Source organism: Lissotriton helveticus, chromosome 1_2, assembly GCF_964261635.1.
Source record: "Lissotriton helveticus chromosome 1_2, aLisHel1.1, whole genome shotgun sequence".
Taxonomy (NCBI): domain Eukaryota; kingdom Metazoa; phylum Chordata; class Amphibia; order Caudata; family Salamandridae; genus Lissotriton; species Lissotriton helveticus.
In genome coordinates this window covers 72516604-72529862 of record NC_136058.1, presented here as the reverse complement: position 1 = coordinate 72529862, position 13259 = coordinate 72516604, and the positions used below count along the sequence as shown (strand labels likewise).

Genomic DNA, 13259 nt, shown 5'->3' with positions numbered 1-13259 from the left:
GTTGGCCTTTCCCCAGAGACAAAGAGAGAGTGTCCGTGCCGGCCTTGTTCCTCCAGCTGCCCGAGCTGGACAGGGGGCGGCTGCACCCGGTGTGGCCACGCCGCAACGTGGGGCATATTGGGATCCCCGAGCAAAAAGGGGGCTCCACCGGGCCCAAAACTGACTTTACTGGACACTACTGCCCCGCTGGATAGTGGGCAGTGGCAACGATTGAGGGCACACAGTACTTGGACATGTGATGTTCCAGGCCAGTTACCGTAGGACTCTGTCCCAGTGGGTATGTAAGGTGTTTCCACCCCGCAGAGGAGGCCCACGCCATGTTCTAGGTCCTGTTGATGTTGGGAATGCCAAGTCCCTGGCCTGGGGAAGGTTAGTGAGTTTTTGCCACTTCCCCTGAATAGAAGCAGGGTTACACTTGACTGATCAAGCCCTTTAGATGTCTAGGTGCTACCAAATGTTGCTGATATTGTCGGGGGATATAAGCACTGTTACCTATAGAGAGCCTGGGTCTAAGTAGGGTTGCCCGCAGTGACCTGATGCTATGCTCACATGTTTATGGTGTTGTGTTCTTTTGTATATGCGAATGCCGGTGGTGACTTGCGCCCCAGATTGGGCCCAAGGTTAAAGGACGATGTTCTAGGTGCTACCAGGCCTACCCCGCTGTACTTAGGCCTGAGGTTTGAGAGGTTTCATGCCCCCTGTGAGATGTGTTTAGGCTAATGTTGAATGCTTTTATGCCTAGGGTGTATGTCCTGCTAAGAGGCTTTATGGCAGGTACTTCTGCCTGATGTTTTATGCCAAAGGATAATGTCTGAGATTAATGCGGAACGCCTAATGTTCTTTTTGCAGGGGAGGCTGACGCCAGGCATAATGTGCTTTTACACCTAATGTTAATGCTTTATGGGTTTTTTTCCTACCTCCTTGGAGCTGACGGACTTACCTGTTCCTTCATCTACCCTGTAAATAACCCCCCCTGTATAGACTGCCCTGGCGCCAGTTGGTGCAGCATTGTGACTACTGTGATTTCTGTTGCTGATTTGAGACAATACAAAAGTTATTCTTTTTCACCAAAACTGGTGTTGTGTCTCTTTTTGTGGTGTGCCTTGTGTGTTGTCTGGGTGTACTGCGTGGATGCTTTACACATGTCCCCTGGAGTTTGGCCCGCCCGCTCTGCACCATGCTACCCCATTTCTAACAGGCATCCATTAAGAAAATGAGGAATGATGGGGCCCCAGGGCTGAACAGGATTCTGCCTCCTTGTTCGAAACGGCTCGACTTCTGGGCTAGAACACTAATGCCACTTTCTAACCATGCTTTTGCCACTGCAATGACACTGACCTCTTGAAATGGGTCAATCCTCTTCCCTATTCGTAAAAAGGGAGACAATTCCAACCTGGTAAATTATCAGCTGGTCACTCTCCTCTACCTTGAAGCCAAAGCCTATGCCTGTATCCAGCTGGAGGAATTGGAAACATGGGTGTCGGTAAAAAGAATTCTCCCATTCTTCCAATTTGGAATTAGGCCTGACTGTTCAAGGATGGGGATCTTAGCATTGGTGCATTTATCCAATCAAGGAAGAAGCAACCCCCCATTCTGCTGCTTTGTCGATTACAGTGCTTCTTTCGACAGGGTGGATCGGGGAAGACTATGGGGAAGCTAGCCACGTGGAGAATGCAGCCCTTGCTCCTCAAGGCGGTTACATCTTTATATCAGGAGACTTGGATCTGGTTAAAACAACCTGCAGTGCAGCCACCGCCAGTGTCTCCACCAACAAAAGGCTCAAACAGAGCTGTGTGTTGGTGCCCCTTCTCTTTATTCGCTATACTGCATACCTGGGCACAGCCCTGGAAGGTGAAAGTTTAGTTACACCAAGCCTGGACAGAGTGCTCCTTCCCATTTTGCAGTAAAAGGATGACACTGCAACTATGGTCCACACCTGAGCTGGCCTACAGAGAGCCATCAATGCCCTACATCGCTGCAATAGGGAGAACAAACTGCAGGTGAATCAGAGTACAACCTAGGGCATCGTTTTTGGCAAATATTCCTAAAAAAAAAACCCACTTCCAGCTTGGAGATCTACTAATCATGACATCCCCGCCTACAAGTACCTTCGTGTCTGGTCCACAGAAGGGCCAAACCGGCTGGCCACCTAAGAACTAAATCCACCTGCGTCATTCATACTCTGAAGCACCTAAGCAATTGTCTACAAAGCTGAACTGCTAAGCCTATGCTGACAACCTTTATTTGTTTTTCCCATACATTCTATTGGCATTTATATCATATAGGCATTGTTTTACAGCAGAATATTGAAGTAGATGTGTAGCCCCCCTCGCCCTCCCAAACATTTTCAACCATGAATCATATCAATTTCCAGTTCTCACATTTATCTCGCCTTACCTGGCAGATCATTCTTACAAGGGGAGAGTAGGCCCCATACGCCCATTATCCCCGGCGGAAGAACATGGTATACAACCTTTACAACGAAACTTTTACAACGACCTACCATTACAACGCAACTTTTACAACGCAAACTATTACAACGCATTGCTCTGGGGGGCGCTCTAGGATAGGGAATAGGTTAATTTACTATCCAATAACCTTCCCTACTATCCACGGGGACTGGAGTTGGAATAGTAAATTAAACTATTCACTATCCAGCACCCCAAAGCGCTATGCGTTGTAATGGTATGCGTGGTAAAAACCGCGTTGTAAAGGTAGGCGTTGTAAAAGTATGCGTTGTAACGTCATACATCCGAAGAACATACATATCCAGTACTTGCATAATGTCTATATGAGTTTTGCCAACGTTAACTTCCAACTTCACCCTCTCCCCCCCCCTACTGCTTCAAACATTTGAGTCATGGTTCCAGAACTATTAAATGCATGATTGCTATATCCCATTCTCAACAGTTCATGTTAACCCATGCCATGCCTACCTTTTAATTACTCTTCTGTGACGTACATGCAGATAGCCTTGAGAGCAAAATTTATCCCAGCTCTCAAATACGGCTACTTAGCCTTTCCTGGTGCCCAAAACATGCTTTGAATAAACTCCCAGATCACTGTATACAAGAAGGTCCTTCTTGCTCCCTGGCAAGCCAGAAGAATAAGGCTGAGACTGGGGTTGGGCCTGAGGAGCCCAGACCTTGTGTGTCAGGGGGACTTAATAAAATACTATCTCAGGGTCCTGTTGTCCACAGAGTCCTCTATCAAATATCACCCGAAACCAATCATGTAAAAAGAGGGCACTCCATGGCTAACCCAGTTAGTAATGGCAATAAACAGATTAAACAGCATGGCAGCCAACCTGCATACCCAAGAAATCCCATTCTCAGCATGAAAAATGCTGTGAACAGGCAGGGGATACTAACTTCATTTGAACGGGACACTGAAAGACTACGCACGAGCTCCATTACTGAGATGGTGGACACATCTTACACCCAAGGGAAGGCCCAGCCTTATTTTCAAAACACACTTTCAGCACAGGCATGTAGGAAAATCCCCCTACATAAGGCTCATTTGCTAAGCATCCCGAGCCCCAACCTGCACCAGACCCTGCTAGTCTGCACTTTAAATGTTATCCCCACCTCCTAATCAATCAGAGGTTGGTAAAGCACAACAACTCACCTGGGAGGGTCTCATGGTGCTGGGGGGAAGTGGGGTCATCCGAAGAGCCAGGTCTTGAGGTCCTTCCTCGACTGGAGCAGTGTGGGAGCTTGGTGGAGGGGGAGGTCGTTCCAGGCCTTGGTTGCGAGGTAGGAGAAGAACTTTCCTCCCGTTCTGGTCTTGTAGATGTGTGGAACGGTGGCCAAAGAGAGGTCAGCTGATCGGAGGTGTCTTTTGGGTGCATGGAAGGAAAGGAGGTTGTTCAGGTATGTTGGGCCGGTGTTGTGGGGGGCCTTGTATGCATGAGTGAGGAGTTTGAAGGTTATTCTTCTTACGACAGTGAGCCAGTGGAGATCGCGTAGGTGTTGGGTGATGTGGCTGCGACAGGGGATGTCTAGGGGATGAGTCTGGCTGCGGCAATCTGGACGGTCTGGAGTTTGTGAAGCAGTTTTGTGTTGATTCCGGCTTGGGGAGCGTTGCTGTAGTCCAGTCTGCTACTGCCAAGAGCTTGTGTGACAGTTTTTCTGAATTCGGATGGGAACCATCTGAACGTCTTTTGGAGTATGCAATATGTATTGAAGCAGGCCAAAGATACAGCGTTGTTCTGGTGGTTCATTGTTGAACGATAAGTCTAGCATGATGCTGAGGTTTCATATGTGGTCCGTCAGGGAGGGGTGGGGGTTCCTAGGGCGGGGGGTCACCAGGAGTCGCCCCATGCGGAGGGGTGGGGTCAAGGATGAGGACTTCTGTTTTCTCAGAGTTGAGTTTCAGGCAACTCTTCTTCATCCAGGTGGCAACGGCTTTCATCCCTTCTTGGAAGTTGTTTCTGGTGATGTTGGGTTCTTTGGTTAGGATTAGCTGGGTGTCATTGGCGTAGGAGACAATGTTGAGCCTGTGGTTTCTAATGATGGTTGCAAGGGGGGGCCATGTAGATGTTGAAGAGGGTGGGGCTGAGGGAGTTAGTCTCTGTTGGTTGCGAGAAGTAGGGCAGAAGTGTGACTCGCTGAGTTCTGCCGGTAAGAAATGAGCATATCCAGGTAAAGGTCTTTACGGGGATGCCTGGGTCATGGAGCCTGGTGGCTAGTGTCAAGTGGGAGACAGTGTCAAAGCAGCCGAGAAATCCAGGAGGATGAGGGCTGCCATTTGGCTCTGGTCGATGAGGGAGCGATTGCCGTGGCGGCTCTGTGGAAGATGTGGGTTGGGTAGGGGTCTCAAGGTGCTCTGGAATGGATGCTCTTCATGGTCTTTAAGGAGTCTTCTGTCAAGGGTGGGTCCAATTGAGCACGGTCTGTTGGGTGGCGTCACTAGGTGGGAGCTGGAGCGATGCAGAGGTCTTGGTTATCGAAGTTGTCGTAGGTCATCTTAATCTTGAGGTGAAATAGGTGCTTTATTGCAGAGGTCTTGGGAGGGGGGATGTCTGTTGTTTCACTGCAGGGTTTGGCAAATTCCTTGATGATGGAGAACAGTTCTTTGGTATTATGAGCGTCAGTGAGGATTCTGTCTTGGAGGGTGTGAGACTTGGCCCTTTCCCCAAAAATTTTCGCTTTTTAACCCTTTTAATTTAGAATGCCCCTATTGTAACAACAATGTATAGGCCTTGTGTAGTGAGGAAATCCCTGTGTACTGTGAAACTGATGTTAAGGTGCAGGTGACTTATACCCCTAACATGGCTGCCACTGACCACTGCTGCTGCAGCGTGGTTTAGTGGGCGCATTCTAGTGGCCAGGGCCTGGCTGGAACCCCTCCAAACAATGTAACCATACTAGCCTGCCAGCCTGCCCACAGGTAGAATGGTGGAACCTCCTGGAAGCCTCTGGAACCTTCTGGAAGAGGTGAGGTGACACCAACTGCCACTACCAACTGTCAACTGGCAGTATATAGGAAAAGGGAGGGGAGAGAAACTGAGGGGAAGACCTGGGGAAGAACCTACGCAGGAGGATAGGCAGTGAGGGTCAGGACAGGGACTTATGATACTGGAAGAGACAGGGCCTAGGAGTTGCCTTTCAAGTGTTGAGGTATCCTGTAACCCCCCCACTGACCTAACCCCGCGGCAGGGAACCCCCAGGGACCACTTGAAGGGATTGGCTGAGAAGAACTTGGAACACCAGCCACCAATTTATTCCCCCCTTTAAGGAACAAGAAACCAAGCAACAAAACTAAGGGCGCAAGAAACATCACGCCAAGAAGAAACTAAGCCACCACAGGACTTTTGAGGAACTACCCAGGTATTGGCGCGGTGTCACTCCCTGCACTTCCTGACGCCACCTGGGACCCCTTTGGCAACCTACCACTGACATGTGGTCTGTCCTGTTTAAACTGGAAATGGCCTCCATCTAACTGAGTTACTAGTGTAGCGCTTCTAAAAGAAACTGCTCAGGCGCTGCAGCCTGGCAACCTGTTGATGGCCTAGGCGATATCTACTAAGCGCTGGCTCACTGAGCTGATTGTGCTACCTGCCCTGCCTACCTAGCGCTGACCTACTGACCCTGTGAGGAGCGCTGAGGTGCTGGTAGTAACTGTTGCCCCTGAGAAGCGCTCACCGGCTGTGAGGTACTTGCCCCTGAGGAGCGCTATATTTTGCCCCCAGGCGCTGTCAGTATTCAGTGCCCTTCTGCCTGCCATTGGGTCGCCCCCAAAGCGTCGAGAAGTGCCCCTCAGACGCGACCTGTACCGAGCGCTAAGAGCGCTGCCAAGCGCTTACCTGTAGCGCCTAGCGACGTGTTGAAATTGCCCGGGCGGCCCTCGGTGCCAGGAGAGGGCCGCCGCCACATCTGAGAGCCGTGGTCACCGCCACAGCCCGGCCGTGGAGTGAGGAGTTTCCCCGGCGGCCCCCGCTGTGAGGAGAGGACCGCCGGTATTTTGAGGAAGGCCCCGCGGCGGTCCCTGAAGCTGCAAGGGAGTCGGCACCCTTGTCACGTGACGGGGGCGCGCCGCGTCTAGAGCCGCGCCCCCACCTTCTTGTCCGGCTTTTGGCTGCTGCCGCGCTGAGTCTCGGGCCGACCCCGATGTCGGAGGGGCCGGGGCCGGACCCCCCCTAGCAGCACGGAAGCCGGGTAGAGATCCCGGAGAGCTCTGAGGAGAGCGAGAGCCTCCCCAACGAGGAGATCTGCGAAAGGGGCCGGAGGGAGGCCCGAAGAGCAGAGGTAAAGCCAGGGGAGGGCGGAGGATTAGTTTAGAAGCGGGGCCTCCTAGGGAGGAGAAAGAGGCCCCGGTACCGCCCTACCCTCGGGGAGAATTGTTGGTGGACTCAGTGGGCCCTAATGAACTAACAAGGACCCCAGTCTGGACATTTGCCCCGAGATAAGACTGTGGTTGGGCCCTAGATAACCCCTTCAGGTATTGGAACGGGGCTAGGGTCCTAAAAGACACGGTGGGGGCTCCAGTAACATGAAGTTAACCCTTATCTGGGGTATAGTTGTATGCCATGCTCAGTTTAAGCCTAATGCAGAGCTTATTGGAGTCTGATGGGAAATTTGATGCTGAGTAATTTCTGAAGGAAGGGCGTACAAGGAAATGTTTTATAGGCATAGCCAAAGTTATAAGAGTAATGAAATGCTTATTCCTGATCTCTAAGGAAGTGTTCTTCCTTCCTGCCTAATGGGTTGGTTATAATTTCTTACTGAAATGTTGTTTCTGCTACATGAATTATTGCCAATCTTTAATGAGAAGTTGTGCCCTTTTGATGAAATGTCTTCGGGCTTAATGAGATGGAAGGAAATGTTTATTTATGGTTGGGGAAATGTTATTATTCCTGCCGGACTTCTAGTGTAATGTTGATTCCTGATTAGGGAAGGGTTACTCCTATTTTCCTGTAATGTTTACTCCTGATTAGGGGGATGTTACCTATGCTTGGGGAAGAGTTTTGAAGTGGTTATTCCTGCTTGAAGCCAGGATTATTCTGAACTATAGAAGTTTTATTACACCCCTGCCCCAGTGTACTAACCTCTACTTATTTACAGGGTTACTCTTGGGTGCTGAAAGGGTTATGCCTGCTTAATGTAGGTATTAGAATGTTGATTCTGACCTGGGAGGTGGAAACGCCAACAGCTGCATAATGAACTGTGTCTGCTGACTAATGAAACATTTATTCATGTTGGTTGAAAGGTGGAGCACATGCCCACAGTTATGGAGTGAGGTGCTCCTTGTTTTAAAGAAATGTTTTCATTTACTAAAAGGTTTTATATGCATAAGCCAAGTCCACTAAACTCAGGCTGGTTTGCTAAAATGCTTAATGTTGCACTAAGGGATGTTTACTCATAATGAAATGTGTGATCCACACTTAATGCCCTGTTTATTCCTGCACAAGGAGATGTTACTGTTTTGGAAATGTGTAGCCCTGATCTCGGGAATGTCTACTCCTACTGGGAGAGATGCATAAATTGGTCATTCCTGATTAAGGAAATGGATATACTTGCACTAGGGGATGTTTATTCTATTGACATGTTTTCTCCTATACAGTGCTATGTTTACTGAAACCTACAGTTATTTATTTGCCTATTTATGTTTAGTGAAACATGGGTGAAATACCTGCAGGAACAAATGCCATGTTATTTGGTTGTCTCCTTAATGCATTTTTACAGGTGCTGTCAAGAAGCAAGGCGAAGGATAGGCCTGTGGTTTTCTGAAAATGTATTTATCTAATATCTGATATTTAGTGAATATTTACTATTTATCTAACTAATAGTTATTGATCCAATATTTAATATTCATTGATTATTTAATATCTATTCATCCGTTATTGATTGCAAGTTTTAAGACACATGTATTCTAAATGAATTTATGATTTCCCTGATCCTGCTCTATCTAACTATTTATCTTAATACAAATTACTTGTTTTTATACAAGCTTGGGAGTGGAGTCATTTATTACGTGCCCAGGTTTCTGTCTCAGTGTGAGTGTGTGCTGCATAATCGCTTAACACATGTGCTTTCGGATGCCTACCCGCTCGTGCCATGCTACCCTTGGGAAGCTGGTGACCCCAGTTCCAACAGAGGGATTTCTTCTTTGTGGATTGGATGAGTTGGTGGTGTGCTGTGGTGGCTGCTCTGTAGGCAGTGTGTGTGTCTGAGGTTTTGTTGTTCCTCCATGTCTTTTTGATTTGTGGGCAGGAGCGTTTGGACTCTGGGAGCGCAGGGGTGAACTAACTTTCTTTCTTGATGTGTCGTCCTGTGGCTTTCTTGAGGAGGGCGAGTGTGTCGGCACAGTACATGATCCAGCGGTGGAGGTTGCGTGCTGTGGCGTCTGGCATAGTCAGTGGTGGGGTTCTGATGTAAGAGGAGGTAAGCTGGTGTCCGGTGACTTTGTTCCAGCTTCTACGGGGGAGGTGGTAGGGTGCTTGTATACAGTGGGATTTTTGGAAGAGGAAGTGGATGCAGTGGTGGCCTGTCTAGAGGAGTTCCGTGGTGTGGCTGCAGGAGATGCTGTTCTCGCAAATGAAGATGGGGTCGAGTGTGTGTCCTGCTGTGTGCGTGGGGCGGTGCCTAGTTTCTTCAGTCCTATGTTGGTGAGGTTCTGTAGGAGGGAGGTGGTGTTAGGGTTGTCGTGGTTGTCCAGGTGAAAGTTTAGGTCTCTGAGTCTCTGTGGAAGCGAAAGCGAGGGGTGCGATGAGGTCGGTGATGGTGTCGGTGAAAGGAACGCAGAGGATGGGCGGCCTGTAGACGAGGGTTCCATGGAGAGTCATTTGAGGATTGGTCTGGATTTGGAAGCGGAGGTGTTCCATGAGGGTTGTCCAGGCCGATGGTCGTCATGCAGAGGGTGCCTTTGTGGATGATGGCAATGCCTCATCCTGGGCGGATGGGGCGGTCCTTTCACAGAATCTTGTATCTGTCAGGAATGGCGGTGCGATGTCGGGCACGGAGTTGGCGTTGGTCCAGGTTTCTGTGAGGAAGGCGAAGTTGGGTGCGTATGTGTTGAAGAGGTCCCAGATTTCTATTGCTTGCTTGTGTATGGAGAGCACATTGTGGAGGATGCAGTTGCGTAGTTTGTGAGCGGAAGTCCAGAAGGCAGGCTGCTGCTGCTGGGGTTCAGAGGTGTGTGAAGGTGCAGCAACAGTGTAGACAGGAGAGAGGTCCTCGGTTGTTGCTTGGCATTGAAAGCTGGCAGTTGTTGCTGCCTCCGTGGTTGAGAGCGTGGAGGGTGCTGGGGTTGTACTGGAGGTAGGTTGGAGTACCAGGGTCCCTGGCACTGGTTGCGGACGGGCGCAGATGGGCTTGCCTTTGGCGTGCCAGCAGCGGGCCGCTATAAGTAGGAATTTCAGAGGGCGGGTCAACTGGGAGGCGGGAAGGACACAATGGAGGGGGGAAGGGCCGCGGGGGCAGCAGCGGCTGGGGAAAAAATGGCTCAGGAAAAAGAGGAAACCGAAACAGAAAGAGAAGGAAGATTAAAATAGAAAGAGGAGAAAGAGAGGCAGAATAGGAGAAGAGCAGAGTGCTCTCCAACTGGACCACCAGGGATGAGGCACAGGCAGGAGCCCGTGGGTGGAGGAGGGCTTCGAACACCCTGGAAGAGTGAGCTCAGAGGGCAACCCTCAGTGTTGGAGCAGCACGGGGTGAGAGCAGTCACACCTTTATCTTTGTTATAATCAATTGTAACTTTTATAGGGCGTTGTGCCCCAACCAAGACATATTATTGATTGTATTCTTTCAAAAAGTTTAATTAATATTCGTCTGTTGTGTTTTTTGTTTTTATGTGTAATTGCACCTCATAGTTCCAGACATGTAATAATTCTGATTAATCGAACATGAGCAAATACTTACATCAGGCATGTAATACACACATTTTTCATAGCTGTTTTATGCTGAGGATACATCCAGCAATGGGAATGCTAATAATGGTCAAATGGCAAAGGTCTGAATCCTCATCTCGATACAGTTTTGTTTACGTTGATGCTTTCAAAATACTTGTGTTTTGGGTTCCTTTTACTGACTTATTATCTAGTAATCAATCGAATAGTAACTAAGGGCCGTATGTATCAAACTCAGATTTTACGATTGTCAAATTGCGTTTTTTTGAGAATCGCTATTTGAAAATTGCAAAACGCTATGTATGTAGGATTTTCAAATAATTTTGTTAATCTTACATATTCCTTACTTGCGAATTGCAAATTGCGATTCACAATTAATGAATATCTCCTCATTGATTCCCATGGGCCTCATCATATTTCTGTAACTCTGCTTTTTCCTTGTCTCCTATCTAGCTATCTGTTCCCATTTTGCACTCTTTCTTTCTTTGACTTACTTCCTTTGCTCCTATCCCCTCTCACCTAAATCTTGCCCCTTGACCACTACACCGCCTAGCCCCCTGTCTTTTTGTGCCCTTTGACTAAGCACTCCTTCTCCCCTTGTTGGGGAAAGATCCAATATTTATACTCTGGAGTCTCAGCGAACCCGCTGAGAGAGTCCACAGCTCCTAGGGAGCCACTCACAGTTGAGGTATGGTATGGCACCCCTTGCCAAAGCACTCCCTCTCCCCTTTTTGAGGAAGGATCCAGTATGTAGGCCTTGGAGTCTCAGAGACCCCTCCGAGAGAGTCCACTGCGTAAAGGGAGCCTCCCACAACAGAGATAGGGAAGTGATACCACTTCCCCCGGGATCACAGCTTACTGGACTTTGGACTCAGCTCTGACTCGTCTACCTGTTTGTGTCCCAGTCACCCCCTTCCTTTTTCCAAGCTGTCTCTCTCACCCTCCCCTCCTCTTCCCTCCTCCATTCTCGATCTTCTTCCCCTGCTCTTACCCCCTCCTGCCCTGAATCTCTCCCCTTGCCTGCTTTTTCCCTTGCGTATATGGCCTTTTTGTTTGTCTCAACCTTACTTGTCACTAGGTTGCCAAGCTCTTATAACTATGTAACCTTTGTAACAATGTAACCTGCAATTATGGTCTGAATACTCATGTAAAGCGCTCTGATACGTCCGGGTCTAGCCAGAGCTATATAAAACCTTTGAAATAATTAAATAAATAAATAAAAGAGTCTATTAAATCACTACTATCTCCTTATTGACATGGATTTTTTCTTTTCCCCTTCTTAATCATATTATTTATATGTTCTGAATTGAAAGAATAATATATTTTGGCATCTACACACATGAAAGGAGAATTTAGTCAGTCCGAGTTTTACCCTCAACCCTCATTTACCCTTTTTCTTATTTCTTTTTTAAATTATTTCCTCCCCTTCTTTTCACTTTCCTGTATTATTTCATGCTGTATTTACATTTTATTCTTAATCAAACCAAAAGGTAATACCTGAATGGGTTATTTTTTGCGATAGAATTTAAATAGGAATGTTTTAGTCTGTTCTAAATAGCTAATGTAAAGAAGTATTGTTCATCATAATAAGAGGTTTTCAATATTGAAGATTGAGTACTGTGATAAGTTTCACATGCATTTATCTTAAAACGTATAACTATAATCAAGAAACACAACAAAAATTAAAACGGGAACATTTTCAGTTTCACTGTCAAACACAACCTTTTCTCTGGTTTAGTTGTGAGTTACCATTTTGATATTTAATTTCAAAGACATCATGATACATGGCCAGCACCTGTCCTCATCACAATGGGCTAGTTGTTCTGGCTAAAAGTTGCATACTTGATTTCGCCTTCAGCACAAAAAACTCAGAGACCAATTTAATTTCAATGTGTTCTGATAAGTGAACTGCGTGAGTCTGTGCTATGACGACAGCTTACTCACCATGGGGCACATGCTTCAAAGTAGGCTTTTGCGAGTCCCTAATTGCGACTCTCAAAAGCCCATGCATTTCGAAATCGCTATTAAAATAGCGATTTCTAAACATTCCTTAATTGCGAGTCACAAATTGTGAGTCGCAAATTGCGAGTCGCAATTAAGGAATGGCTTCTCATTCATTCCTGTGGGCCTACTGGCCCATTGGGATGAATGGGACATTGCATGCTCAATTTGCAAGTACCAATAGGTACTCACAGATTGTGCATGCAATTTCAAGGGTGCAAAGGTTTCAAAAATACACCCTGTTGCACCCCTGAAATTGTGATGTGCACCCATGTTGCGCACACACATGCCCCAAGGACATGTATGTGTAACCTGAAACCTTCTCAAGGTTTTTGCAAAATACAGACCAGAGTAATTTCTCCATATTTTGCGGCCCCAAATAGCGAATTCGCTATTTATAAGGGGTACATGCATTGCATTTAAAGAATCGCACATTGAAATTTCCTGAAATGCAATCGCAATTTAAGAAATTGCAATAAATTGCGATTTCTTAAATTGCGAGTGCCTAGTTTGATCCATCGCAAAAGGCCTTTTTTTGGGCGCAAACGGACGATTTTTACGAATCACACCATTTGCGCTCGCAAAAAACATTGATGCATGTGCCTGATATTTTTTGCTTACATCTTGTGCCACTGGTCCTAAAAAATGTATCTTTGAATGAGTTTAAATGAAGCATAATATATTAGCTTAAACTTTGCTTAAGTTGTAAAACCAGACGTAGCATTTAGTAATTAATTTCCTATAGTATTACCCTTTCCAGCAGCAGAGATCCACAATGAGGAATCCATGGTCTTCATATGTATTGATGTGATGGAAGAGGTTAAAGGCTGATGTCCTGTATTTGTTGTTGAGGTATTCCCCCGTCAGTTTTTCAGCTACATGCATCCACACCTTAAACATAGGCCAAGTT

At 47.3% G+C, this 13259-nt stretch overlaps 1 protein-coding gene across 1 annotated transcript in view; it reads right to left on the bottom strand.

Annotated features, from left to right (window-relative positions):
• The window catches only part of RPE65 (retinoid isomerohydrolase RPE65), a 148786-nt gene that overhangs the window by 50800 nt on the left and 84727 nt on the right, over positions 1 to 13259 (bottom strand). The window contains exon 8 of the mRNA XM_078673423.1: positions 13101 to 13240. Within this exon, the coding sequence (XP_078529549.1) occupies positions 13101 to 13240 (140 nt within the window). The remainder of the gene's footprint in view (positions 1 to 13100; positions 13241 to 13259) is intronic.